General features: G+C 63.1%; 2 protein-coding genes across 3 annotated transcripts in view; both read right to left on the reverse strand.

Annotated features, from left to right (window-relative positions):
- The window catches only part of MYBPC2 (myosin binding protein C2), a 24033-nt gene extending 22935 nt beyond the window's left edge, over positions 1 to 1098 (reverse strand). The window contains 1 exon segment of the mRNA XM_046681903.1: positions 1065 to 1098. Within this exon segment, the coding sequence (XP_046537859.1) occupies positions 1065 to 1083 (19 nt within the window). The 5' untranslated portion in view covers positions 1084 to 1098.
- Positions 1099 to 3628: 2530 nt separating this feature from the next.
- On the reverse strand, positions 3629 to 27703 carry POLD1 (DNA polymerase delta 1, catalytic subunit). Of its 2 annotated transcripts, XM_046684263.1 has the most exons (30): positions 27337 to 27703; positions 26912 to 27025; positions 24468 to 24614; positions 24260 to 24385; positions 24024 to 24192; positions 23859 to 23940; positions 23658 to 23787; positions 22987 to 23153; positions 22563 to 22667; positions 21077 to 21217; positions 20871 to 20981; positions 19851 to 20042; positions 19668 to 19756; positions 19485 to 19601; positions 19205 to 19318; positions 18736 to 18883; positions 15218 to 15313; positions 14988 to 15125; positions 13952 to 14127; positions 13469 to 13621; positions 13227 to 13329; positions 12356 to 12488; positions 12160 to 12273; positions 11722 to 11774; positions 11552 to 11649; positions 8801 to 8828; positions 7191 to 7263; positions 6694 to 6908; positions 6175 to 6325; positions 3629 to 4944 (listed from the first exon to the last, which is right to left on the reverse strand). In XM_046684263.1, the coding sequence occupies exons 1-30, from the start codon at positions 27536 to 27538 to the stop codon at positions 4646 to 4648; spliced, it is 3984 nt and encodes a 1327-aa protein (XP_046540219.1). In that variant the 5' UTR covers positions 27539 to 27703; the 3' UTR covers positions 3629 to 4645. The 2 variants fall into 2 exon arrangements, with proteins under 2 accessions (XP_046540219.1, XP_046540218.1); XM_046684262.1 differs by lacking the exons at positions 3629 to 4944; positions 6175 to 6325; positions 6694 to 6908; positions 7191 to 7263; positions 8801 to 8828 and adding an exon at positions 10776 to 10963 and having other exon boundaries at positions 27337 to 27698.
- Positions 27704 to 27710: the final 7 nt, after the last annotated feature.

Genomic DNA, 27710 nt, shown 5'->3' on the forward strand with positions numbered 1-27710 from the left:
CTCCCTCAGACCCAGGAGTCCAGCTCCCAGCCCCTCCTCCCTCAGACCCAGGAGTCCAGCTCCCAGCCCCTCCTCCCTCAGACGCAGGAGTCTTGCCCATGCAGCCGTAAATTTATCTCCAATCCCCAGAATCTGTGTGATCAGATTTCCCCTCGCCTCTCTCCCCAGACAGGCCATGCCCCTGCCACCCAGGCCACCAGGCCCTGACCTTTTGGGTTCTGGGGGTATAATTAGCTCTTCCTCTGGGCTGGAAACTGGACACCTTGTGCTGACCACAGCATCTTTCATCTATTCTGTCTTCTGGCTCCCGGCCCTCCAGGGCTCCAGCTACACCAAGGGGCTGGACTCCCACCCCAGAGCCTGGTTGGCCTGGTGCCAGCAGACTGGACACCCCAGAAGGAGGACTCCTCCTGGGGCTGTGTCTCTCCTGTTCACTCCCGCATAGAGGGAAAGCCCCCACCTCATATAAAGAAATGCCCCCCAGTCCGACTGAAAGAAGGGCCCCCAAACTGCAAATAAAGAAAGGTGCTCTGGCCCCTAGATGGAGATGGTCCCCTAATTCCTACCTGGGGAAGCCTCAGTTCCCATAGAAACGAGATGCCCTCATCCTTGGACAGAGAAGAGCTCTGCTCACCACGCAGACAGGAACCCCTCACCTCTACACACACCAGGGCCCCATTCTCCTATAGAGAATCGCCCCAATCCTCAGGGAAGTGGCTCCGGTCCCCTCCCAGCTGCCCCCATCCCCAAATGTGGAGGACCCTAATCGCCACGCAAAGACTCCCCAGTCTACATCCACAGGACTCCCATCCCCATGGATAAAAAGGGACTCAAATTCACAGAGAATGTCCATCTGCACCCATAGATGGCCCTCAACTCCCTACAGAGAAAGGAATGCCCTAGCGGCACAGGGAAGGGGACCCCCCACCCCAACACAAGGAAGGAACCCCTCCCCGCACAGAGAAGGCACTGCATCCTCCCAAACCCACAAAGAGAGGGGCCCCTGGTCCCCCACTCGGAAAAGAGGATGCATCTCCACATAGGGAGGGAGACCGGAAAGCCACCTGGTTTTGCCTCAGGCATGTCGGCGGACCTCCTCCCGCTCCTCTGACCGCAGCTGTGTCCTGCTGGGCCCTGGGGAGGACAGGTGGGCCCCCAGGGGGAGCCCTTTAAGGAGGCCAGAGACTCCCAGGAGGCTCTGGGAGGCATCGGATGTGCCTCCCCACCCTCCCCTGCCGCCCCACATTCCACCCTCGTGTTCTAAAGGGCGAGAAATAACAGCTGGACAAGGCGGTGGCTCGATGCCAGGTCCCCAAGGAGGAGGGGGCTGGGGTTCCCACACCTGGGTCTGAGGGAGGAGGGGCTGGGGGCCTGGACTCCTGGGTCTGAGGGAGGAGGGGCTGGTGGCCTGGACTCCTGGGTCTGGGGGCAGAAGGGACCTGGGGCCCAGATTTTGGGTCTTGGAGGAAGGAGAAGGATGAAGGCCTGGACTCCTAGGTCCTAGGAGGAGGGACAGCCAGGGGCTGGGGTCTAGAAAGGGTGAGAGCTGGGAGCCAGAATTCCGGCCTGGGGGGAGGGGAGGGAAGACGGGGTCTAGAAAGCCATTCTTAGCATATGCAAGTCAGGAGTTTTCGGGAAACTAGAGCCGGGAGGGAGGGTCCGGTTTCCCAGCGTAGGCAGGACGGCTGCGGGGGGGAGGAGGTCTCCGTGCCCGCCGGCAGGGCACTGGGGCTCGGGGACTCCGGAGGCCAGCGCCCGGGCGTGGGCACACCCGAAGGCCTGGGGCCCCGGCCACCTAGGACCCCAGGCTGGCCGCCTCCTCTCCTGGGACCGCGCCTGGCCCGCTCGCCGCGGCGGTTCCCGGAGCGGGCGCGGCGGGCACCAGACGCGGGGGAGGGGCGGGTGCCCCCCGCGGGGGCGGGCCGGGAGGCCGGGAAGGCCCTGGAGGGCTGCCCGGACGTTGGCGCCCTTCCCGGCAGGGGGACCTGTGGCTTTCTGAATGGGGGTGGTGGAGGCTGGACGCCGGGTCGAGGAGGCGAAGGAGGTAGGGGGAGGGGATGGGGGCGGAGAGGGTCTTGCGGACACCAGGTGATGTGGGGAGGAGGGCGGGGAGGCACTCGGGGGGCTTGGGGTGACGGCGAAGACGGTGTTGGGGGGGGGAGTAATGAAGGGTGAAGGAGCCGGTGGTAGGGAAGACAAGTCCCTCCGGGTTTTCTTCCTTCCCAGCTCCCCCCTCCGGCTTTTCCAAAAGCCCCTTAGAGCCGGAAACTGTCCCGCCTCCAGGGGGCGCCAAGCCAACCCGGAGGCAGCCTCCGCGTGACGTCACGGGTTGCCAGGCAGACTGCCGCGCCGCTCCGGGAGCCCAGCGAGGCGGTGGACCCGCAGCTCCCGGGAGGGCGGAGCTGCCACCTGGGGCCTCGCGCCCCGCCCCGCCAGCCCGAGGGCTGGATCCAGAGAGAGGGGCACAGAGACGCCCACCGACAGCTAGGGAAGCAGCGAGAGGAGGGGGCAGAACTCCAGTCGTCAGGAAGAGAGGGAGACACACAGTGAACCGAACCACCAGAGCCTGGATCTCAAGCCCTCACCGCGGCCTTCAAGGCTCAGGCCGATCTGGCTCTGACTGCCTCCTCCTTCGCCGTCGCAGCGTCTCTGACGGCCTGGCGGACGGCAGCACTTGCAGTCCCTGACAGAGGCTCCTAGGAAGTCTGTCTGCCTTGATTTGTTTCTTTAGTTTATTTTATTCCACACTTGGGGTGACGATGGTAGTTTTTGCAAAAGGCACCTTATTTGCAAGAGGAGGCCCTGGGGGGACATTCTGTCCCCCACACGCCCCTCCCACGCCGCCCCCGTCCAGGGGGGCGCTGTCCTCTTGAGAGCAGGTCCCAGCCTGGGCTCCGCTACCAGCCGCTGGGCGCTCCCAGGAGGACCTCCTCCCTCTGTGGGTCCTCGCGCTCCTTCCGCACGCTCCTCGCGGCCGTCAGTGGGTGGTGGGTGGGTTTCAGAGGATGTGTCAAAGGCCTGCTCTGCCCGGCAGGGCTGCAAGGGACTTTTGCCATCTTCCTCCTCCTCCTCTCCCCTTTCATGGAAGGGACAAACTGAGGCCCAGGAGCAGGAAGTCTTTCACCCCAGATCCCCCAGCCACCCAGGCTCAGGGACCTGGGACTCCGGTCTCGCAGCCCACAGCCGCGGACGCCCCAGGGGGGTTTCCGATCCCAGCTCCCACGGTTCATCCAGACTTCACCTCCGGCTCGGTTCACACCAGGGGTCAAAACACAAATGGGTGGGGCCCAACGGGCGACTGAGCGAAGCCACTGGGGTGTGACAGCCAGGGGTGATGGCAGGGCCCCGGGCAGACTGGAGAACACAGGTCCCATTAGGAGGGGGCGCCACCCTGCTCCAGCCCCTCCACACCGCCAAGCTGGCCCACCGTTGCTGGACTGTGCCAAGTTTTAAGTGGAGGAGTATGCATAACCGCCTTATTTTGAAATGTCAGCTAATTCGTATCCCCCGTCAAAAAAAAAAAAACGCCAAAAAAAAAAAAAAAACCACACACACTAAACCCACCACAGCAAACTAAACACCACCAGGGAGCTGATCTGCCCCGCGGGGCCGGCGGAGGGTGTCACCAGTTTGAGGCCTCTGGTTAGAAATGACATGGGAGGGCTGCCAGGATCATGCAGAAATCGGTTGACTGGCCAGACTGATCCCCAGCACGGCCCTCCGAGGGCACCCAGAAGAAGGGACCCCTTGAGAACTCAAGGCTGCTGGTGGGGTCCCCAAAGAGGCATTTCAGATGAGGACGGGGGTGGGGGGAGCGCTCAGATGCGATGGGAGGATCCCAGACAGATGAGGGTGTCCCAGAGGTGACCCAGACACGACAAGGTTCACTGAGGTCCCCCCCAGACTTGACAACGGTGACTTCAGACGTGACGAAAGGATCCCGGAGGGGCCCCACATGTGACTGGAGAATTCCAGACACAGAAAAGTTCCAGAGAACTACGGGAATCTCAAAGATGACAAAAGCACTTGGGGGGACAGAGAGGACACAAGAGTCACAGCTGGCCGGGCACGGAGATCTGAGACGTGATAAGGAATTCGCAGAGGGCCCAGACATGACTAGGAGATCCCAGATCTGACTTGAGGGACCCAGACATGAGAAGGGGATCCCAGAGAGACCCGGGCCAGGGCTCCGGGTCGCTGGCAGGGCGCACCTCCTGGTGTGACGATCTGCGGGCTCACTGTCCCCCAGATGAGATTGAGGGGGTCTTAGACACACAGGGGATCTCAGAGAGGTCCCCGGCCTGGTTGGGGGATCTCAGACATCATAAGGGGATCCCAGAGGCGTTCTTGGGATGCTGGAAGCACTACCCCGCCCCCCCTCCACACAGACACATAGCAGAGTCGTCTACAGGTCCTAGGACCCGAGACATGAGGATCCCGGGGCTCCTGGACATGACAAGGGAATCCCAGAGGGGCCCCAGACAAGATCGGGGCCCGGGGGGGTCCCAGAGGGGCCCGGGGCAGTGTTTAGAGATGACGGCAGCCCTGCTCCCCCCGCAGCGTGGGGATGCACGGGTCCTCTGACCTAGGGTGTGGGGACGCCAACGTGACACAGGCGTGGAGCCCCGGAGAGCGCCCCCCGGGCTCAGGCGCGGTGCGGGGCGGACAGCAGATCACTGTTGAACTGGTAGGTGAGCTTGCGCTTGACCTTGCGGATCTCGCCGGTCTTGGCGTAGTTGCGCAGGGCGCGCGCCAGCTTCTGGTAGGTCATGCGCTTGCGGTTGCCCTTCTGCTGGCCCCAGCGGCGCGCCAGCAGCTCCTTGTGCTTCGAGGAGAACTGGAAGACCCCGGCGCCCGGCTCCACCCACCACACGCACTCGCGCATGTCCCCGCGCGTCAGCAGCCCCAGCAGGAACTGGTACAGGCGCAGCTTCTTGCGGGCCCCTGCGGGGTGGGGAGGGGGTCTTAGGGGAGGCGTCCTTCGGGTCCGCACCCACCCCGCCCCGGCCCCCGCCAAGCCGCAGCCTCCCCATCGGGATAATTTGGGTGAGGGAGGCGGCTGTGAGATACACCCGCGTGGCTCTGTCTGTGCGCCGTCCCTCCCATTCGGGGCAAGTGGCTCCTGGCCCCGAGGCTGTGTCACCAGAACCCCCATCCCCCCTTCCCTGCTTGATTTGCCAGGATTTGCGTCTGGCCTGTGCCCTGCTGGGTGGCCAGCCCGTGGTAACCCATATTTCTCGAGCCCGTGAGTGAATCTGTGAAATGGGACGCCAATGCTCTCTCTCGAAGGCTTATAAAAAAGCTGACTGGTGGCATGAGATCTGGAGGGGGTCTTAATCGGCTGGCCGATTTCTCTAGCTCCGGGTCTCCCAGCCTTTCAGCCCCAGAGGGGCTGGGATCCGGGGAGAGGCCAGGGGCTCTGACTCCTGGGCTCCTCCAAGCAGCAAGAGCCCCACAGAGCTTGGGGGTGGGGGTGGGTTCCCAGCAGGGCACTGGATACAAGAACCCGGCCTCTGCCATTTCCCAGCTGTGTGAGCTTGGGGTGGTGACTTAACCGCTCTGAGCTGGTGTCTCCTCAGCTATCAATGAGGCTAAGGTGTGTGTGTGTGTTTGACTTTCACCCACCTTTGTGACGGACTAGGGGCCAGGCATTGGGCTGGGCACTTTACAATTACATTTAATTTTCCTCGTAACCCCACGATTTGGGGATGATGGTGAGGACGCCCATTTTACAGATGGGAAATCGAGGCCCATGTGGGGAAAGTAACTAATAATCCCAACTTTCTAGGGGCCACACATAATGGATGTCGGGCACGTGGGCAGAAGCAGGGGTGAAATAGATGTGAGTTGATATTAGGATTATTTTGTCGCTGTTGTGTCCATAATTCTGGTAAAGACTTACTGAGCATCACGGCAAGCACTGCTGTTTCATTTATATGTATTATCCCACTTAATCCTCCCAACCAGCCACCAGTAATAGACATCCACATTGCACAGATAGGAAACCAAGGCACAGAGAGGTAGAGCCACTTGCCCAAGGTCACACAGCCAGTAGACGGCAGACCTGCCAACCACCCTCAGTGCTGGAGTGCTTGGGAGGCCATGATTCCTTTAGCCCCCTCCCTCCATCTCCAGTTGGCGTCGCCCCCCCCCCCCCAACTTGCTCCCACATACCTGCCTCGGATCCCCTCCCCTCGGAGCCAGCCATGAGGGCCTCATCCGACTCGCTGTCTGAGACCTCCAGAGTGGGACTGTCCAGCAGGAGATCCTCCTCCTCCGACAGCACGGGGCTGGGGTACAGGGGCTGCGCCAGGGGGCCGAGGGTCTGTGGAAGGTTGGGGTCACCTGCAGTCCGGGGCTCCCTGCTCTCCCTCGCTCAGCTCTCATCCCTCAGCTTCCTCCTCCCCGGCCCCGCCTATGGCCCTCCCCGCTGTTTACAGCCTGCACTCTGGCCTCGGTTCAGATCTGCGTGGCCAGGGGACCCCCAGGCCACCTCCGGGAAAGCCTGCCCAAAACAGTAACAGCTGTCTGTGCGGCCCCTGGCTCGCTCTGTGCCTCTGTGGCTGGTTCGTGCAGAGGAACAACAGGGTGCTTAACCTCCGGGGCTGGGCAGAGGGATGAAGAGTCAATGGGTACACAGCCTGGCACCTAGTGGGTGTCACTCAAATGACGGGATGGAAAATGTCCCCTCACCTGGCTGGGGAAGTCTTCCGTGGGGTACGCCCGGAAGTCGGGCCCCGGGGCCTCCAGGCTGGGGGCCAGGTCGAGGCTACCCGCAGGGCTGTAGGCTGAGGGTCCGTAACAGAGCTGGACACCCTGGGGGTGGCTGAAGGTGGCCATGGCCGGGTCATAGGCTTCAAAGGAGGCGGCCGGGACAGCTGGGGCCTCAGTCCAGCCCCACAGGGAGTCTGGGGGAAGGGCACTGAGTCAGAAGCCGGGAGGTCTGGCCTCAGCCCCCTCCCACTGGAAGCCCCCGGCACAGAGGGGCCATTGTGGGCTGTGCAAATCTCTGACCCAAGGATTTGCATGGGCGAGCAGGGTGGGTGGGAGAGGAAAGGGAGGCGGCCTGGAGGCCCGGGCTCACTTGGTCCTGCTCTGCTAGCTGACGGCCTCCCCTGGGCCTCAGCTCTCCCATCTGTGAAATGGGCCGAAGGGGCAGGTGGGGAGGGGGCTGGGCAGGCGTCACTCACCAGGAGCCCCCTCCGAGTCTGGGTAGCCAGGGTGCTTGCAGCTGTCCAGGTCGTAGAAGACTCCATCTGGGTACTGATGGGGGTGGGGGAGACGGAGGAGTGATCCCAGGCTGCGGGGAGCCCCCCACCCCCACCCTGGACCCGCCGGGGGACTCCCACAGGGACGGGGAGAGAGAGGGAAAGAGAGAGACACAGGAACTAAAAGAGAGAGAGAAGGAGACAGAGACGCAGAGAGACAGAGTGAGAGAGAGAGACTAGGCATCAGAGACAGGGGCAAAGAGAGAGACAGAGAGATACAGAGAGAGGAGACGGACGCACAGCAGAAACACACGCACACGCACACAGAGAATGAGAGACACAGGCAGAGACGCATAGAAACAGAGACCCAGGGGCTCAGAGAGCGACACAGCAGCCGGGTCCCTCTAAGAGGTGGGCTCTCGGGAAGCCCAGCTCCTCGCCAGGACCCAGTCGGCAGGTCGTTGCACCTGGGACGGCGTGGAAGGGGGTGGGGTGAAGGGTGGGGGTGTTTTTACAGAGGCAAAGTCTCATGCTTCCTTTGTCCACCTCCATATCACTTCAATTCGTCTCAAGAATCACGGGTTGTTTAGCAATTAAAGTCTCATAAAGTCTCAAGCTGGATATACATCATCCTGATGACCCGCCATCTCATTCCTGGGTATTCATGGGTACTCATTCATGGGTATGAAAATATGTGTCCACACAATAGCCTGGTGCCAGGATAATCAGAGCAGCTGAATTCGTAGCCCCGTGGCGCCCATGCACAGGAGAACGGACACATTAGCAGTGGCCTGGTCCTGCGAGGGAGTACTAGACAGCAAGGAAAAAGGAGCGATGCCCAGCACACAGCTAACCTTGAGGGAAGGAAGCCAGACCCCAAAAGGGACACCTTGCCAGATGGCTTTATGTAAAGTTCAGAACATGGTGGAAAATATCAGAGGCAGGTATTGATCGGGAAGGGAGGTGAGGGAATCTTCCAGAGGGCCGGAAATGTTCTATATCTTGGCCTGGTTAGTGGTTACCCAGATGTGTGCATAATGTAAAACCTCACTGAGCTGCATACAAGATTTGTCACTTTCCGGGCTTGTGAGTTTCCCTCAGCTTTTCAAAAAAGCGAAAGTCTTCAAGTTGGAGGCGGCGGGGGATGCGCTGAGGGAGGGGCGCCTGGAGGAGGTTTCCTCCAAGGTTGTGAGCGGGTTTTACTTCCCGGACGGGGCTGTGGGTTTATGAGCGGTGGGTCTGTGTGTCTGAAGTCTGACAGACTCGACTTTTGAAAAGACAAAGCCAAGATGAGAAGAGAAGAAGGAAGTCGATTTGCTGAATGTGGGATGGACAGAGGGAGAGACACAAAGTTGACGACAGGAGGACGCCCCCCTCCCCCATGCAAGGATGTGGACCCAGAGCCTGAGAGAGGGAAGGACGTCTGTGATGGAGATGGGGGTGGGGGGGAAGGAGGGGTGGAGGGTGGCGCTGGGAGATCCGGAGAAGACAAAGTGACAGGAAGGAGCAGAAGGGGAAACTGAGGCAGGGAGGTCCCGGTGGGCTGCGTGGGTCCCCCACACCCCTCCCTGGCCCCCAGGGCCCCAACTCACCAGACAGCTGTAGTGTGGCCCTTCGAGCCTGGAGGGGGAGAGATGCAGGGGCATGTCAGGGGGGCCTTCAGCCACCTGAGTCTCCAAGTGGTTGGGGTGCGGACGGTGGGGGGATGGGGGGAAGCGCCTGCAGCTGTGACCACCGAGGCTCACTGCTGTGTGTCCCTGTGTGAGACCAGCCCCACCACAGTCCCCCCACTCCCCCACCGGGACAGGAAGCAGGGGGCAGGGGCCAGGCAAATGTCCCCCCTCCCCTGGGATTTGCATAGACTGAGGCTGTGGGGGGGCAGGGAAAGTGAGGGAGAGAAAGTCCCTGAAGAGGAGGTGTGGGCGCCAGCGGGCGGGTGGGGGCGGGGGAGGGGGCCCCCATTATCAAGTTGGTGCAATGGGTCCACCTTGGACCAGAGAAGAGAGATGGAGAGACACCTAGGCAAAGATGGGAAAACACAGAAGAGACTCGGCCGAGGGGGAGAGAGGCGAGGAGGGAAGGGAGAAAGTGTGGAGAGAGATGTTCGCGCAGCCCCAGAGAGGGAGAGAGCGGGTGGAGGAGCGACGGGGAGACAGAAGGAGAGAGAAGGCTGGAGGACAGAGAGAATAGGAAAAGAGACAGAGGGAGCAAGAGGCAGAGAGCAGAGACCCCGAAACCTAAAGAGTCGGGGCAAGAGGCAGACACAGGCAGCGAGCGGGAGATGGAGGGAGACCCAGCAGGAGATGGGGAGACGGAGACCAAGCTGGAGGGCCCCCGGGGAGAGGCGTCGGCAGGAGGGAGGGAAACCAGTGTCCCAGGAAAGATCTTTGGGGTCCAGGGGAGACAGAGATGGGATGGAAGAAAGAATACGAGGTGAGAGACGAGAAAAGAGCGACCCCAAAGGGGTGAGAGACAGTGTGGACCCCCTAGCTTCCCACACACCTGCACCCCCCCCCGTGGGGCAGGGACCACCACCCCTGGGGGAGGCGGCTGGGGCAGCGTTGGGGGGGGGGGGTCCAGGTGCAGGTTCAGGGGCCCCCACTCACTGTGCGGCCTCCAGGGCGAGCATGGTTGTCCCGGGCTGGGTGTGCTGCTGCTGCAGCCACCACCCCTATTTATACCTTGGCCCAGCCCCCTGGGGGGGGCAGGGGTGCCGGCTGGCCTGAGCTCAGCCCTCCTCGAAAATCCCCTCAGGGAGGGGGTTAGGGGAGGGGGCTGGATTGCACAATCTCTTGGTCACGTGGTGGGGAGGGCGGGCCTGGGGGCCTTCTGGATTTGGGGATCCCCACGGTCAGAGGTGGGGGGCTGACCCTGAGGTGTAGGGATTCTGGGAGAGGAGCTGGATTGGGGGTGCCCTGGAAAAGTAAAGGAGGGGTCAGGGGCTCCTGTGACCAGTGACAGGGGGTCAATAAACAGGGGCAGGGTCTGGGCCCCGGAGCCGGAGGGGAGCAGGTTGCGGGGGGCTGGGGAGCCTGCTGGGTGACACCGACAGCAGACGCAGCACCCATGTTGTCAGAAGGCAAGGTGGGGGTGCCCAGGCTCTCGTCAGTGGATGTGGACTGGGGGGGTCCCCGAGGAAAACCCAGGCCCGCAGCCAGTGAGGACCCCGAGGTGGAAACATCGTGGGTGTGCGACACGGGAGGGGGGTCCCCGGTCGTGCTGGGGAGTGGGAGCCTCAGTGTCAGGGGCTGCCCCAGGCCTGGGAAACAGGGCAGCACCTGGAGGGCGGGGTGGCCACCCCTCCCGGGGGGTAGAGAGGTGCACAGAGCAGCTTGTGTGGAAAGGGCTTCCCTGGGGCGGGGGGGTGTCACAGGGGGAGACTGAGGCAGGCCCGACCTGCCTGGGGCTGGCAGCAGAGGCAGAAACCCAGGGGCATGGCAGGGAGGGTGAGGGGTCCAGTAGGGGCCTCCAGGGGTCGGGGGATCCCAGTGAGTGGAGGTGACCCAGCCGGTGACAGACCCAGGGCCTGTGACAGTGAACCTTGTCCCCCCAGAGACCACGATGCGCCAAGTAACAAAAGGCCTGTACTTTATTCATCCTCCGCCAATCCCACCCCGAGGCCCTGTGGGAAGCTGGCCGAGCTGAGAGGTCACCAGGCCTCGGGGCCGGGGGGCCCGAAGCGTCTCAAAAGCTGCTCCTGGTCTTCCAGGTCCTTGCGCACCTTCTTGCGCATGTAGAAGATGGGGCAGTCCCGGCTGCGGGTGGGGTCAGGGCCGGGGTCAGGGCCAGCTGCCCAGGTCCCGCCGCCTGGCCCAGGGATGGGGCGGGGGCCGTTCCCAGGACTTTGGCCCCCGGGTGCTGCCCACCCAACCCCCATCTGGCGGCGGGCTGTTTGCTCAGCGGGCATGGGGGGAGCCGATAACAGCGGGTGCCCGCCGAGGCGCCAGGCCACCAGCCGTATATCACCTGTCACCTGGCGTGGGAACCCGCCCCGCCCACCTGTTCCCTGGGGAAAGCCCGGCCCCGCCCTGGGGGAGGGGGCCCAGAGTGTGTGTGTGTCAGTGTGCATGTGCATGTTTGCGCGCCTGCGCATGGCCGTTCCCCAGCAGATACTTGGTGCCCAGCCCTCCCCGCTCAGCAGCCCCCACCCCTGGCAGGGCTGGGATGGGCAGTGGCCTGTTTTGCAGGCCAGGACACCAAGGGTCAGCGAGACCCCACGGCCAGGAGGGGATGTGGGGTGGGGCGCTGGAGCCCGAGCCCCTGCAGCCCCCGGAGTCGGGGCAGTGGTCTGCAGAGAGCCTGGAGGGAAGCTGGGCGGCCGGGGGTCCCCCGGGTGTGCGCACCTGGTGCAGATGACGTCCTCGTGCAGGCTGCCCTGACAGCGCTGGCACTGGGTCCAGAGGCGCGAGAAGCGCTCCTCCAGGGCGTTCAGGTGGGACACCTGGGGGGGGACAGGGCTGAGCGGGCAGCCCTGACCCCCAGTCCCCGGGCCCCCCGTCCCCCGACCCCTCACCTCCTTCTGGTAGAGCTCCGACTCCCGGGGCTGGCAGAACTTGCACACGGCTCCTGGGAGGGCGGCGGGTCAGCCAGCGAGCTGGGGCCGCGCCAGGGCCGGGCTGCCCCCTCCCCACCCCTTCCCCGCCCCTTCCCCGCCCGCTGCCCATCCCGGCTTCTGAAAGTCCCGGAGACGGGAGAACAAGGGACCGAGTGTGCGGGAAAAACTCCCCGGGGGAACTCCCAGGCCGGAGGGCCCAGGACCCTTGTCGGGGTGACGGCAGACAGGAGCCCCCCATGAGGGCCAGCGGCCATCCAGGCAGCAGAGCTGGCAGGTGGGGTGGGTGCCAGGGACCTCGGGCGATGGCAGATGGGAGCAGAGGGCAGGGGCCCAAGGGCCAGGCTTTGAGGTCTGGGCTGGGGTCAGGACCGGGGCTGGGGTCGGGGCCGCGCTCACCCTGGTGGCTGAGGACCGTGCGGCAGCCGATGCAGCAGCTGCGGCGCTGGGCGAAGGCCAGGAGGCCGCCCACCTTGCCTGTGAGCACCGTCTTGCAGCGCGTGTGGTCCCCCCCTGCAGGCGAGGGCAGGCGGTGGGCACAGGCCCTCCCTGGCCCCCCGGCGCCCGCCCCCACCCGCCCGGGGTGCCCCCGTACGCAGCAGCACGGCCTCGGCGCGGCCCTCGCCCAGGATGGGCTCGAAGATGCGCAGGAGCGGCTTGGCGAGCTGCTGCTCCAGGTAGTACTGCGTGTCGATGGGCAGGCTGTGCTCCAGCACGAAGAGGGGGTCCTGCGGGCACAGCGGCCAGGCAGGGTCACACCTAGGGGGCCTGAGGAGTAGGGGGCCAGCAGGGGAAGAGGGAGCGCAGTCACATGCCAGGCAGGAGGGAGTGGGGGGCACTGGGAGCCATGGGGGGTCCTCAGTCACCAGTGAGGGGCAATGGTGTGGGACAGTCACTGGGCATGGGTGCGAGTGACATCATGGGGGTGGGATGGAGTCAGAGGTCATGGGAGGCCCTGGCCACAGGCTCTGTGATCCATGCTGGGGGCCACAAGCGGAGTCCTCAGGTCACCAAGGCAGGTCAGAGGTCACGGTGGGAGGGGGCAGCATGAAGGTGGCCAGGAGCTGGAGTTGGAGGCCGGAAGCTGAGATATGAGGAGGTGGGACAGAAACTGGGGACTGAGCAAGGGGTCGTGGGGGTCAGAGGTCAATGGACATCTGGTAGGAATCCAAGGACATTAGAAGCTGGATGGCAATGACCGACGTGACAGACAGAGAAACAGATGGAGAGGCAGAGACACTAGGGCCCCCTTCTGCAGAAGGGAGGGAGGGGTCAGAATAACGGGGGTCCCTCCCGAGGGCACCAGGAGCACAGCGTCATGGAGCCGTCTCCCAGGGGGTGCTGGGGGGCGGTCCTCAGGGCCCTGTGGGGCCCGCAGAGGGAAACACCCTCCCCGCCTGGCTCGGAAAGCAGAAGTGAGAGCCGAGGAGGGCTGGGCGGGAGCGGGCAGCCCAGGTGGGCCTGACCTCGGACTTCATGTAGGCAGCCACGCCCTTGGCGGCACCGATGATCACGTAGGGGACACGGTCGCCCAGGCTGGGCGCGCTCCCGGGGTCCCGCTTCCTCATCCTGCGGAGAGGCCCGGGTGGCGGGCGGGTGAGGGCAGGTGGGATGGCGGGGGTGGGCGGGGCGTAGGAAGTGGTGGGCCCAGCTGGCAGGAGAGGGGCTATTTCTGGGCGGCCCCCGCCCCCTCCCGATGTGGGCGGACCTCTCGGCCAGCTCTACGTGGGCCTGTTTGCCGGCGTAGTCGGCGGCCGCGCGGGTCAGCTCCTTGGTGATGACCAGCTGGGAGATGTCGATGCGGTTGCACAGCAGGTCCGAGATGACCTCCTGTGCGTGGGCCACGGCGCCATTGGGGTCTCTGGGGGCCGGGATGGGCAGGCGTCACCAGTGGCTGCTGAGGGCCAGGCTGGCACCTCCACTGCCCCCAAGGCTGGGGGACCAGGATGCGCTCTGGGGGCTGAGGCCCAGGGCAGGGAGGGGCCCCGCCCAGCCATGGGCTGCAAAGTGGCAGAGGCGGGGCCTGAACCCACAGCTGTCCAACCCCACACTCTTTCCACCGCTCCTCCACCACTGAGGAAGAGCCGGCTCTAACACCTGCGGCGCCCAGGGGGGAGGGGCTGGGGGCTCCCGGGCCTGGCGGAGGAGGGGCCGGCCTGGCCTCCAGGTCTGGGCAGAGGGTCCCACCCACCGGTCGATGAGCAGGCGGCGCAGCGAGGCGGTGACAAGGTTGGCCACTAGGGGGCAGTTGTCCCGGCGCACGGCCTCCAGGCCCTTGCAGTCCATGCGGTCATGGGCATCCGGCCGGGAGGAGAAGAGCAGGCCGGCGTAGCGCTTCTTGCTGATGAGCAGGTAGGGGAAGTAGACCTGGGGGAAGCCGTGGCTGAGACCCCTGAGACAGTGGGGGCCAGTCCCCAACCCTGAGACTCCCCCCAGAAACTGAGGACAGGCAGGGACGGTCCCTGTGACACGGAATCGAGACATTTGGGGAGATGCACCCTAAGACTCTGGCCTGAGCCCGGGAACACCCTCAGCATTCCAGGGCCCCCAAATCTGAAAGAGACTGGGATAAACCTAGGGGACAGGCGCTAAAACACGACATCCAGATGCTGGGGTGAAGGCTGGAGAGCCCCAAATCTGGGTCTGGGGCAGCCCTGAGGCAGACGGTGGGGACAAGTGCACCCTCTCAAAGAGGAGACCGAGGCCCGGAGTGAGCCCTGAGGCAGAGACTTCCCAAAATCGGGAGGTTCCAAATCTGAGAGCAGGGCACCCCAAGTCTGAACCTTGGGGACAAAACGTGGTGTGAGAGTTCCGTGACACACGCGGGGAGCTGGGGCACACCGGACAGTGGTGCCCTGATCCCAGATTTACCCCATCAGGGGCCTTGCCGCCCAGGGCAGTGCGCACACCCAAAACCAGAGATGCTCCAGGGCTGACGGGGTTTTCAAAACAGACACCGTCCTTCATAGCCAAGGTGAGGGCCGGCAGGGTTCCAAATGCAGGGGAACCCAGGCAGCAAAGACCTGGGGACCGGGGCTCATGAACCCAGATCAGGGCGCCGCACAGGGAGACCATGAGCAACGTCGGGGCTTCCAGGAGCTGACATACCAGGGGAGCCCCACGTGAATGCATTCTCACACTTTGCAGGCGCCCTGAGAATCAGAGACCCCCCGAAACTGGCAAGACCCACCTCTGCCCACTCCGAGCCCTGCTGGGACGCCACTTACCTTCTCAAACTCCAGCCGGATGGGCGAGGGGAAGTGGCCCGACACCCAGTCGGCGGCCTCCCGCCCTAGGGCCATGGCCTCCGCCACCGAGGAGACGCCGAATCGGCACATGACGGAGTCAGTGTCACCGTACACCACCTGGGGAGCGGCGTGTGTGACCAGGAGGCACGGGGAGATGCAGGCCGGCCCCCTGCGCTTCCCCACCCGTCCCATCGCAGGACGGCCCTGACCTTGGCGCTCGCGCTGTAGCCGTTCTCCGTCGTGTACTTGGACTCCACCAGCTGCTTTGTTCTTTCAATCATCTGGCGCCCGAACCCGGTGACGCTCTGTTGGGGAGAGAATCACGCAGTGAGGGCCGGGCCGTCTGCAGTGAACGTGGGCTTGAGGTCCCACCTCCGCTGCTTCTGGGAGGCGTGGGCTTGGGTGAGCTGCCCCGCCCCTTTGGGCCTCAGTTTCCAAATCTGCAAAATGGGGCTACTGAGCAGCTCCTTAATGGTCTGTTGAAAGAGGTGGGTCCCTGCCGGAGCTCCAGCACAGAGGAACCGACTGCAGCAAATGATTGCTCAAGAGGCTGGAGCCAAAGAGGCCATCAGCTCAGTGTTTCTCTCCGTGGAGGTGCCATGACAGCCAGTGACACTGTGGGCAGCTCTCCGTGGTGCAGGACCACTGACATTCCTGGCGTCTCTAGAAGCTGGCAATGCCACCTCTCCATCCTTGGGCGACCAGAAACGAGCCTACACACTGTCAAATGCCCCCCAGGGTAGGGGGTTGTGCCAGCCCCGTGGAGAAGCCATTCCTTCCTAACAGTCTTATTTTACAAGTAAGGAAACTGAGGCTGGTGGAGTGGGGGTGGGGGTCACACACCAAGGAGAGATGGGTGTGGCTCTTCTGTTTGTTTGGATCCAGTCAGAAAATCTTTGTCTTTTAACTAGAGCATGTAGGCCACTTACATATAGTGTAATTACTGATCACACTGGGCTTGAATCTACCCCCGTGTCCTCTGCCCTCTATCTGTTCCACCCGTTCTATGTTCCTCTTTCTTTCCTTTTTCTGGAATGACTCAGTAGTTTTATATTATTCCATCGCCTGCCCCCATGAGCTTGAGAGACAGATGTAAGGAAAGAGGCCAAGAAAGAGAGACATAACAGACAGGGACCAGGAAGGGGCTGAGGGAAGAGACAGACAAGGATGGGAGGTGGCAGCCCCAAGAGGATGGCCCAGGGGACGCGGAGCTGCGCCCTCCCGCCTGGCCTCTGCTCAGGGGCTGGAGCTGACGGCCACACACCCACTCTCTCCAACGAGGAGGTGGGGGAGGCCCCCCGGGACGATGACGGGCCAACGAGAGGGGAATGGGTGGCAGGTAGTCAGGGATTAACCTCACCCAAAGAGAGGCCGGCTCTTGGCTGCCTCCTGGGAAGGAACCTCTAACCCCTGGCACGTCCCGCCTGACAAGAGTGTCTTTGTCTACCTGGGACCTTGGGCCACGCCAGGCAGTCTGTGCTGATGTGACTGACGGTGGGGCCTCAGGCCACACAGTATCAGCCTGACCTCTAGAGAGCTGGAGACTGAGTAAGGTCAGGGATGCGGGTGCTCCCTGTCTGTGTGACTGACCCCCAGTAAAAACCCAGGCCAGGGGCCGGCCCCATGGCCGAGTGGTTAAGTTCGCGCGCTCCACTTTGGCGGGCTAGGGTTTCGCGAGTTCGGATCCTGGGCGCAGAGACGGCACCACTCAGCAGGCCATGCTGAGGCGGCGTCCCACATGCCACAACTAGAAGGACCTACAACTAAAATACACAACTATGTACTGGGGGCTTTGGGGAGAAAAAGGAAAAATAAAATCTTAAAAAAAAAACCCAGGCCACCAGGAGGCCAGCCCGGTGGCGTAGTGGTTAAGTTCCCGTGTTCTGCTTTGGCGGCCTGGGGTTCGCCAGTCCGTTTCCCGGGCGTGGACCTACACTCCACTTGTCAAGCCATGCTGTGCTGGAGTCCCACTTACAAAAAAAATAGAGCAAGACAGGCACAGATGTTAGCTCAGCAACAATCTTCAAGCAAAAAGAGGAGGATGGGCAACAAATGTTAGCTCAGGGCCAATCTTCCTCACACAAAAAAACAAAAAAAATACATCCAAACCAGGGCACCAAGGCTCGGGTAAGCAAGCTTCCCTGGTGGGCGGTACCACACATGTGCTGTCATGCAGTGATGTCAGGAGAAGTGAGCGCTGTCTGAACAACTCTACAGGGAGAGACGACTGGAAGCTCGCACCTGGTCTCTCCTGGACCCCACCCCACATGCCACTTCCCTTGGCCGATTTCAATCCCTATCCTTTCCCTGTATTAAGTCATAACTGCCGGGGCTGGCCCGGTGGCGCAGAGGTTAAGCACGCATGTTTTGCTACGGCAGCCCAGGGTTCACTGGTTCACATCCCGGGTGCGGACATGGCTCCGCTTGGCAAGCCATGCTGTGGCAGGCGTGCCACATAGAAAGTAGAGGAAGATGGGCCCGGATGTTAGCTCAGGGCCAGTCTTCCTCAGCAAAAAGTGGAGGATTGGTAGCAGATGTTACCTCAGGACTAATCTTCCTCAAGAAAAAAAAGTATATATTAAATCATAACTGCCAGTATACCAGCTCTTTTGAGTTCTCTAAGTCCTTGTAGCAAATGACTGGATCTGAGGGTGGTCTTTGGCCCACAAACAGCAGGTGGGTGTGTGTGTACACAGGCTCCTCCCACCAGAAGGCCCGCCCACTGGCAATTCTTCCAAGCCTTCTGCCCAGAGCCACATGAGGGCTGACAGAATGCCAGGTAGGGAGGGAGCCCCCGATGGCTGGAGGTAACCAAGTCTGGAATTTGCCAGGACCCAAACTCCAGGGAAAGGAGCTAGACAGGAAGCCCTTTCCCAGGCCATGAGCTGGGGCCTCAGAGACTCGGACCCTTTGTGGTATTGCATGGATCTGTTTTTCTGTCTGAGCGGCAGAGCGGCCTCCGGTAGACAGGCCTAGGAGTGACTGTGGGCGGGGAGGGAGGCAGCAGGCTTTCTGTCCACATTCCCTCTCGGGGCAGAGCACTGACCAAGCGCCCATCGAGCATCCTCACCAGGTCCTCACGCCAACAGCAAGAGGGGAGACCCTCACGCCTGCTCCAACGGTGACCAGGGACACAGCAAATACAGCGCCAGAGCCTGACTGAGCTGCTGGGTGACCCCCAGCCCCACCCCAGCCCCCTGAAGAGAGACACAGCCTATTGGGGGGAGGGAACTGCCCTCCGCTCCCCACCCTCATGGGGTCCCAGGGAGGAGATGGGTTGGGGCGTGGAGCGCCGGGGACACGGGTTCTGTCAAGGGGACTGTGTGAGACAGAGCGGACGAGCGGAACTGCTGGGGTCGCTTCCGTGCCACGGCCGCCGCACGCCCCACCCCTGCTCCATTTGTCCACAGAGCCCTTGGCGCCACTGCTCTCCTATACACGCTCACTGCCCTCACCCTGCGTCCCCACCAGACTGGGCCCTCCCCGAGGACAGGAACTCTTGTCCATTTTGTCCCCTGCCGGACCCACAGGGCACGAGGCCCGACCCATGGCTAATGCTCAGCAAGCGTTTGTGGGACAAATGCGTGAAGTGAACACTCACGGAGCCCCTGCCCAAAAGGCCAGCGAGCTGGGGCTGCCCGGGCCTTGACTCCAGCTGCTGCTCTGCCACCCACAGAGCAGGGGGCTGTCAGCTCACCCCCGCCCGCCGTGGGGACGGAGCACTCACCTGTGAGATCTCCAGGCATGGCAGCTTGCCCACCTGGGCGCCTGTGAAGCCGTACACAGAGTTGGCGCTCACTTTGAGTGCCAGCTGCCGCCCGTCCAAGACCTGCCGCCGCAAGGGGTCTGTCTCCTTGGCCAGCTCGGCCTTGGCCCTGTGAGGGGGGGAGCAAAGGCCACTCAGGCAGCATCCTAGGTCTCAGGGGAAGATGACAGGCCCCGGCCTGGGCACTCGTCAGGGTGCCTTTCTGGAAAGGGTTGCCATGTACAGTTGTGTGTGCCGCATACTGCACAGAGACATCAGCAGAGGTGGTGAACGGGAGCTGTCTGGAGGGAGCAGCTAGTTCTAATTCACACACGGCTGCAGGGAAGTGTGGCCCGGCAGCCCTGGGGTGACCCACAAGGGACACGGATTGCCAAGGAGCCACAGCAAGTGTGAGGTCTGAGCCGGGTGGGCAGGTGGCTCAGGAGCCCACCTCTTCCGGGCGCTGAGCAGGTTCTCCAGGATCTGAGGCAGGAGCCCCTTCCGCACCGACGTCTTCACAAACTCGTCCCCTGTGGGCGTCTTGATGAACTGATCCTCGGTCAGGCTGGGGGCAGGACGGTGGAAGGTAATGCCGGCCCCCTGCCCTGTCTCCTCCTCCTCCAGCCCCTGGGGCTCCCCCACCTCTCCCGTCTCGCCTCCCCTCCCCAGCATCTCTGGGTCCCCAGCCCCGGGGCAGTCTCGGGGTGCATGGGCAGAGGAGGGTGCCATACCCCAGTTTCTGGGCGGCCCCGGGGCGCAGGAGCGTGGTGTAGCACAGGTTGTGGGCCATCATGATGGACGGGTACAGCGAGGAGAAGTCCAGGGTGGCGATGGGGACATCGTAGTACCTGGGGGGGTGGGGGAGTCAGAGCCGGAAGCCCCAGGGCCACCCCCACCCAGCTGCGGGGCCTCACCCTTTGAGGGGCTCGATGACTGTGGCCCCCGTGTAGTCCTCACCGCCCTCCGTCTTCACCACGGGCATCACCAGCCCCTCGCGCATGGCCTGGAGGGGAGAGGCGGGAACAGAGGGTGGGCACGGGCAGGACCCTGCGGCTGGGAGTGGGGTGGCCGGGCCGCCCTGGGCTCAGCCCACTGACCTGTCGCAGCAGCTGGGACACGACCTTGACCTGCTGGCCACGGCTGAGCAGGTAGCTGAGGGGCACGCCGGTGACACGCGCCATCTCCACGGCGTTCACCAGCACCATGAGCCGCTCGAGCAGCCGCAGTGGCAGGAAGGCGTCCTTGAGGCAGTACACGGCCAGGCGGCGGCGCGTCTGCTCGTTCCCGTTCTGGGGACAGGCATGGGGCATCAGGCCGGGCGGGGGTCGGGCTCGGGGAGGGCGGGGGCTGGAGGGGAGCGAGCGGAAGGGGAGGCCAGGGGGTCAAGGGGCTCAGGGGGAGGAGACAGCAGTCTGCAGGGCTGGGCGAAAGAGAGGAGGGGGCAGGAGAGCCAGAGGCCATGGGTGGGGTCAGGAACCAGGGCCACTCGGACAGGGTGAGGGGAGAAGTCGGGGGCAGGAAGTGAAAGTGCAGGTCAAAGGCACAAGCGGAAGGTTAAGTCCAAGGTGAGGAGAGCGAGTGGGAGGCTCAGGTCAGATGAGCAGATGAAAGGGTAAGATCAGAGATCGGGGCAGGAGGCAGAGGTCAGAGGTCAAGAAGGTAGTGAAAGATCAGGGGCAGGAGACAGAGGTTGGAGGTTGGGAGGGAGGTGAGAATCAGGGACCGGAGGCAGAGATCAGAGGTCAGCAGGGCGGTGAGAGATCAGGGCAGGAGATGGAGGTCGGAGGTCAGGAGGGCAGTGAGAGATTGGGGCGGGAGATGGAGGTCGGAGGTCAGGAGGGCGGTGAGAGGTTGGGGCGGGAGATGGAGGTCGGAGGTCAGGAGGGCGGTGAGATATCAGGGTGGGAGGTCGGAGGTCAGGAGGGCAGTGAGAGATCGGGGTGGGAGATGGAGGTCGGAGGTCATGAGGGCGGTGAGAGCTCAGGGCGGGAGGCGGAGGTCAGAGGTCAGGAGGGCAGTGGGAGATCGGCTGGGAGGCGGAGGGCCGAGGCCGGGGCCGGCGGCCGGGGCCGGCGGACGTGTGGTCCGTGGGGTCCATGGGTGAGAGGTGGGGGCACCTGCAGGTCGGTGATGATGCTGTGCTGCACGTCCTCCTTCTGCTCGCCCAGGAAGTGGAAGCTCACGGCGTTGAGTGTGTAGGAGCGGAGCTTGTACTCCCGCAGCAGCACCTGGGCAGGCGCGGCACGGGGGTGGTGGGCATAGGCCGGGCAGCGGCCCCCGAGGACACCCCGCCCCACCCTACCACGGCTGGCCGGCCCCACACCTGCAGCATGTCCATCTGTACGCGGCCCACCATGCTGACCACCTTGGTGTCCCGCCGGCCGGTCTGCTTCGACTGGAACGACGAGTCCCGGATGTTGGAGCGGAGGCCAGACACGCGGCCCAGGAAGGGGAAGGACGACACCTGAGGGAGGAGCACATGGGCAGGGTGGGCTGCAGGGGTGCGGCGGCTGCCCTGGTCATCCCTAGGGTGCAGCCCTCTTTCTGCTGGGAGCCCCGGCCAGGGGATGCAGACAGACCCTCTGGGGCTGGGCTGGTGAGGACGGCGGGGAGACAGGAGACCAGGATGGGAGAGTTGGGGGCCTGATGGCTGTGGGGTGAGGAGGCAAGGATGGTGCCCAGTGGCTGGGTGCAGCACCCTGATGGGGAGCCGGAGGAGGAGCAGACTGGGGATGATGCCGAGCCCAGCGAGGAGGCAGTGGGCACAGGGGTGGGGCCTGGGGGCCAGCCCGGAGGGAGCACCAGCAGGAGGCAGCATGCTGGGCTGGGTCCCGGGTCAGGAGAGGTGTCTGCTGGAAGCGGGGACAGGGGCCTGAGCTGGGGCCGGAATGGGGAGTGGGGGGCAGGGGTGTGGAGCGGAGGGGAGGGGAGTGGTGGCCCAGATATAAATGCCAAGCTGATGGGGTGGACTTCTCCCTGGAGCTGTCAGGGCCACAAGTATGGCTTTTTCTTCATTATGGAATTGGCCAAACACATAGGAAAAAATGAAAATAATACAATATGCCCCACATTATGAGTTGAATTGTGTTCCTCAAAGATGCTGCAGTCCTAATCCTGGAGCCTCAGAATGTGACCTTGCTGGGAAACAGGGTCTCGGCAGCTGATCAAGATAAGATGAGGCCATTTGAATGAACACTGATTCGATGCGACAGTGTCCTTAGAAAGGGGACACTGGAGCAAGAAGACACGCAGGGAGGAAGACGAGGTGGAAAGACAGGGAGACGCTGTCACCCCCAGGAACGTCTGAGAAGCCAGGAGAGGCCTGAGAAGGAACCGGCCCTGCGATGCCTCGACTGTGGACTCCAGCCACCAGACCGGGACGACGCGCGCCCACGGTACCATTGGGGCGGCCAGCGATGCATGCAGCGCACACCCAGGGCCAGACGCCACAAGCAGCAGGGCTCTGCCACGCGCACCAATGTTTCCCTTATTTTTCGGTGACATGGCTTAAAGCCTGGAAGACACGGCCTTGCCCCCTGCACACTTCAGTCTGCCCCTCCGAATACGTGAGCCTTTTCTGACTTAACCATAATGCTCTTCCGCCTCTGCAAAAGCCACCGAACCTTCTGTACTATGACCAGGGCGGGGAGGGGGCCAGAGCTGGGCTTCCGGGGTTGCTTCTGGAGCGCTGGGGCGGTGGGCTGCAGGTCCGCAGAGCAATGTGGACCACACGGCGCAGGGTGGCTGCCAACACTCAGAGCCCCTGTGGGGCATCTGAGGGCAAGTCTCCCCCCCCCGCCCTGCCCTACCTTGAGGGTCTGGGCCCGGGAGATGAGGTAGGGAAGGTCGAAGTTCTGGATGTTGTAGCCGGTGATCACGTCGGGGTCCATGGTGCGGATGAAGGCCGACCAGGCCTGGGGGTGGGAGCACACAGGGTCACCCCAGTCGTCATCCTGGTCACCTCCCTGCCATGGATCTTCCCCACTCTTGGAAGGTTCCAGAAGCCCCCAAGTGCAGCCGAAGTCCTCCCACCCATGGTGGGCAGGTGCTTCTGAAAATCACGCAGGACCCAGAGCAGAACTGTCTACCCCGAACCACAGGGTCTGGAGCCGTGGATGCAGTGGCCCAGCATCTGGGGCCCACGCCCAGGGGACTCGGAAAATGGCCTCGCGCCTGGGCCGCAGAGGTCGGGTGGGGGTACCGAGAAAATGGGGGACGTGGAACGAGAGGCACCTGCAGCAGCTCCTCCTCCCGCTCGTAGCTCTGCACCTTGGCGCCCAGGATGGGAGCACAGGGCCGCAGGGTGAGCGCCAGGCGCAGGAAGGGCTCCGGCTCGCCCCAGCGCAGGCCCAGCGAGCAGATCTGGATGACAGGGTCCCGCTCGGGCTCGGGGAAGATGCCTGCGCAAGGAGGGAGGAGGGGGACACAAGGACCTGACTCCCACCTCTCCCTCACGACACATCACAGTGGCTGCACCTCCACATCTCCCCCAGCCCGTCCACTCCTCCCCGTCCCCATGGCCTGCAGACCTGGCACAACATGCCCTGGCTGCCCCTCTGCTTTCCCCTCCTGGCCTCTCTCCTTCACACAGGCTGGGATGGGCTGCCCCAGGGCTTTTGCACTTGCTGTTCTCTGCGGGGAATGCTCTCCCCACCCCACACCCCAGCCTGTTCTTCACAGGGCTTGTCTCCTCACCCGAAGCCTTCTCCACCACCTGTGAAAAGCTGCCCCACCCCTCCACCACTCCCTCCTTCACACTGCGAGTCTTACAATCACCTGTCCACTTGTGTGTCCACTCCCTCCTCCCCGAGTCAGCTCAAGCAGCACAGGGACGCCCAGGCCGAGCCTGGCACGTCACAAAATCTAGAGGGAGGAGGGAGGAGTGCTGGGCCCCGAGGACAAACCTTTGCGGCCAGCGCACTCGATGTCAAAGCTGAGCACGCGAAGGGGGGCGATTCGCTGCCACTGCCCTTCTGGTGCGTGACTGATCACGTCCGACCACAGCACGTCTGCCTCCAGCTGACACAGTGTGGTCTGTGGGGACGGGGCATGTCAGCGGCTGCAGGGTCCCAACTCCAGGCCCAAGCCCCTGGGGAGCCCCGCACCTTCCCCTTCGGCCTCAGGACGTATTTCCCGGCCGGGAGCTCCAGCCAGTTGCAGCCGACGATGTCCGTGTCCACCATGAACCTGGAGGGGGACGAGGGTCAGTGGGCAGAGGCCGACCAGGAGGAGCCGGGGTAGAGGCTGGAGAAGTGAGGCAGGGGCAGTACCGGATCTCAAAGTCGACGTTGGCCTCATAGGGCGCGAAGCTGGGGGTGCCCAGGCCTGCCACACGGATGCCCTGCTCCAGGAGGCGGCGGGCGGGGGCCACAAGGCGGGGCAGTGCGAGGGTGATGCGCAGAAACGGGGAGGGGCCATGCCCTTGGTACCCGAACATGCCTGCGGACAGAGGGAGCTGGCACCGGCCCGAAGGGACCCCACCCGCTGGGCCCCGGGCGGCACTCACTCTCCCGGGAGCATAGCTCTACAGCCAGCACAGCTGGCCCCGCGAGCTCCTTCCCGCCGCGCTGGTCCCGGCTGATGGCCACATTCAGCTCCCGCTGCAGGTCGCTCAGGTGCTCGGGCCCGAAACCTGGGGGGGGAGGGCCAGTCAGAAGCGCAGGGGTCTCTGGGGGGCTGGGGTGAGAGGGGTCTCTCGGGTCGGGGCCACTCACCAGGGGGCGCCGGGGTGTAGAAGTAGGGCGCGAAGCCGTGGATGTGGCAGCAGACAGAGACGCCCTCGTCGGTGACCCCGAAGGCACGGAGCACGGGCACGGAGCCCGGGGAGGGCGTGGGTGCCCCAGGCAGGGGCTGCGCTGGGCCTGGGGGCACAGGGTAAGGCAGGGGCTGCCGCCCTCAGATTCCTCCAAGGTGCCCCTCCCCAGGTCCCTCCTGTGCCGGGGACACAGCCCCCTGCCTTGCAGCTTGGGGTACTTCTGCACTGTCCCTGCCGCCTTACTTCAGCCCTGCTGTGGAGGGGAGAGCCTGCCTCCCCCACAGTCCATTCCTACCACGCAGCTAGAGGGAGCCCACCACCCTTTGCTGCAAATTAAAACATTTTTCTTTTAAAAAGTAAAATTGGGGGCCGGCGCAGTGGTTAAGATGGTGCATTCAGCTTCGGCAGCCTGGGGTTCACAGGTTCGGACGCCAGGTGCGGACCTAGCACCACCTGTCAGCCACACTGTGGTGGGGTCCCACATGAAATAGAGAAGATTAGCACAGATGTTAGCTCAGGGCCAATCTTCCTCATGCACACACAAAAAAAGTGGTATCACTTTATGTGTGTGTAGTGTTATGAACTCGATTGCACATACAGATTCGCATAACCACCCCCAAAATCAGGGGACTGGGCAGTTCTGTTGCTCCAGACCACTCCCCCGAGCTGCCCCTTCGTAAGCACACACCCCCCGCCACCCTAAGCACGGATGGCCTGCTCTGTCTTTAGATCTGGCTTGCACTCGGGGTGACGCCTCTGACACTCATCCGTGCCGTCGAGTGTGTCAACAGCTCCTTCCTTCTCGCTGTGGCGAAGCACCGCGTGGTGTGGGCGGACCGCAGTTTCCCTATCTGTTCCCCGACCGCAGGACATGTGGGTTGTTTCCAGTTTGGGGCGGACATGAAGAGAGGTCCTACTAAAGCTAGGCTGCTCTTTCTCTGGGGTAAATACCTAAGGGTGGAATTGCCGGGCTCTATGGTAAGAGTAGATTGAACTCTCTTATCTCAATAAAGTTGGGAAAAAAACCCCAGCCTACAAATGGAGAAAAAGAGAGTAGGCTGGGGCCAGCCTGGTGGCCTAGTGGTTAAAAGTTTGCTGCGCTCCACTTTGGCAGCTGGATTCAGTTCCCGGGTGCAGACCTACACCACTCATCAGCGGCCATGCTGTGCCGGTGACCCACATACAAAATAGAGGAAGACTGGCACACATGTTGGCTCAGGGAAAATCTTCCTCAGCAAAAAAAGAAAAAAAAAAGAACAAGAAAGGAGGTTAAACTCTGTAAGAAACATCCAGGCTGTCACGTCCCACCAGCACCTGGTGCTGTCAGCACATCTTACTTCCGTCCTCTGAGGTGCACACTGTATCACCATGGCTGTCCCGTGCGTCTCCTCAAGAGCCAATGACACAAAGCGTCATCCCACCTGCTCATTGGCCATTGTCTCTCCTCCAGCGAATTGTCTGTGTGAGTTTTGTGCCCACTTTCAAGCTGGATTGTTCTTACTGTGGAGACCCAAGCACGTTGCATACGCTCGCAGAACGGTCCTTGTCACATACGTGGATGCCAACGTGCCCTCCCGCCTTAGCTTCTTTTCATTCTCTCCGGGGGGAGTCTTCTAACACGTACGATGGAGTGGGCCTCCCCACTGCCAAAGGCACCCAGGCTCGCTCAGGGTGGGGCCCTGCAGTCCTGGCCGGGCGACAGGATCACCCTCAACCTCCCGCCTTCATCTCCGCCCCTTGCTCCCCCTACAATGGTCACCTCGCTGTGCCTCAAACCCATCAGACCTGCTCCCTCCTCGGGACCCTCTGCCCGGAATCTCTCTTCCCCAGACGTCCCCTTTGTTCCTTGTCACCTCCTCGGAGAGACCATCCTGGACCTTTAAGAAGCGTGGTCCAGCACCCCCACCCCACTCTATATTCCTCTATAACCCTCATGGCCACCCGATGTTCCATGTCCTTCTTTCTTCTGCCTCTCCTTCCAGAACGTGAGCCTCTGAAAGCAGGGACCTGGTCCGCCTGAATAGAGCCTGGCTCAATGCAGACACTCGGCTGTCCTGACTGACTAAACGAGTGGATAGACGGACGGATGGATGGATGCCACACCACATGTCTCGCCCCTCTGCTAGGAGTCAGCTCTTTACCTTCAGGCCTCAGCTGGACGATGCTCCCCTCCTCCAGGAAGTCCAGCTGGATACGTGTGCCCTCCACACTCCCCACCAGACACCTCGCCGCCCCCTCTGGGCATGCCTAGCCCTGTCCCTCCTTCTCACAGCCCTGGTCTCCCGAGCAGGGACTGCCCATGTCCCTCTCCTCCCACAGAGCCAGCAGGGCTGACCCGGCCTGGCCTCCACCCCGGGAGCCCAGGGCCCACCTCCCATCCGGGGCTCCTGGCCCCAGACTCACCCACATAATGGTCGATCTCCAACTGCTGGAAGATGAGGGGCTCCGTCTGGGGGTCCAGGGGAGGTGGGGAGGGCCGCAGCCAGCGGGGGTCTATGGCTGTCTGGGAGAGCTGCCCTGGGGGGAACGGGACTGCGTGAGCCACGGCTCTCCCTCAGAGGTAAGGAACCGCCTGCCTGCCCAGCCGACGGCCCTTCAGGTGGCCGATTCAGCACAGGAAGGTCGGTTGGATCAGGCAGGCAACTCACAAGAAACCATGGGGTCAAGGATCAAGGTCAGAAAGCAGCTGCAGGCAACAGAGGTGGCATACTGGCACAGGTCAAAGGTCAGCCCCACGTGGAGCTCAAAGCAGACCCGAGGCTGGGGGTCAGAGGTTACAGGTCAGCTCTGTTGCTGACTGTAGGGTGGGGTTCCCACCCAGGTCTCACCGTGCGCAGCCCCCTCCAGGGCCGACTGCAGCTCCTCCTCCTCCTGCTCCTGCAGCCTGCGCTCCGCCTCCAGCTCCTCCATCAGCGCCAGCTCCTCCTCGAACTGGGACGGCCCCGACGGCTCGTCCTCATCCCAGAGGCCCCCCCGGGCCCGCTTCGGGGGCACCCCGGGCCCCGGGCCTGGCCGCCGCTTGCCCTCCATCCTGCTGGGCGAGTCGGGGCTGGCTGAGAGTTCCGGCCTTCTCCACTGCCTCCCATGCGCCCGCCGTGGCCGCGAGCCTTCTGACTCTCTCTCTCTGGGCCGCTGAGGAGCAGGACGACTCTCCACCCGCAGGCTCACGGGCGCTGGCACGTCCCAGACACCCAGTGGCCGC

The sequence above is a fragment of the Equus quagga genome, chromosome 13 (genome assembly GCF_021613505.1).
Source record: "Equus quagga isolate Etosha38 chromosome 13, UCLA_HA_Equagga_1.0, whole genome shotgun sequence".
NCBI classification, from domain to species: domain Eukaryota; kingdom Metazoa; phylum Chordata; class Mammalia; order Perissodactyla; family Equidae; genus Equus; species Equus quagga.

What these genes read in the sequence shown, in the direction of transcription:
- POLD1 (XM_046684263.1), bottom strand. Translation starts at nt 27,538, where the DNA reads ATGGAGGGCAAGCGGCGGCCAGGCCCGGGGCCCGGGGTGCCCCCGAAG. An exon ending in TACAGATGGACATGCTGCAG is followed by an intron (nt 20,982 to 21,076) that starts GTGTGGGGCCGG and finishes GCGCCTGCCCAG; the next exon opens with GTGCTGCTGCGGGAGTACAA. An exon ending in GGCCACACTACAGCTGTCTG is followed by an intron (nt 7,264 to 8,800) that starts GTGAGTTGGGGC and finishes CACCCCCATCAG; the next exon opens with TACCCAGATGGAGTCTTCTA.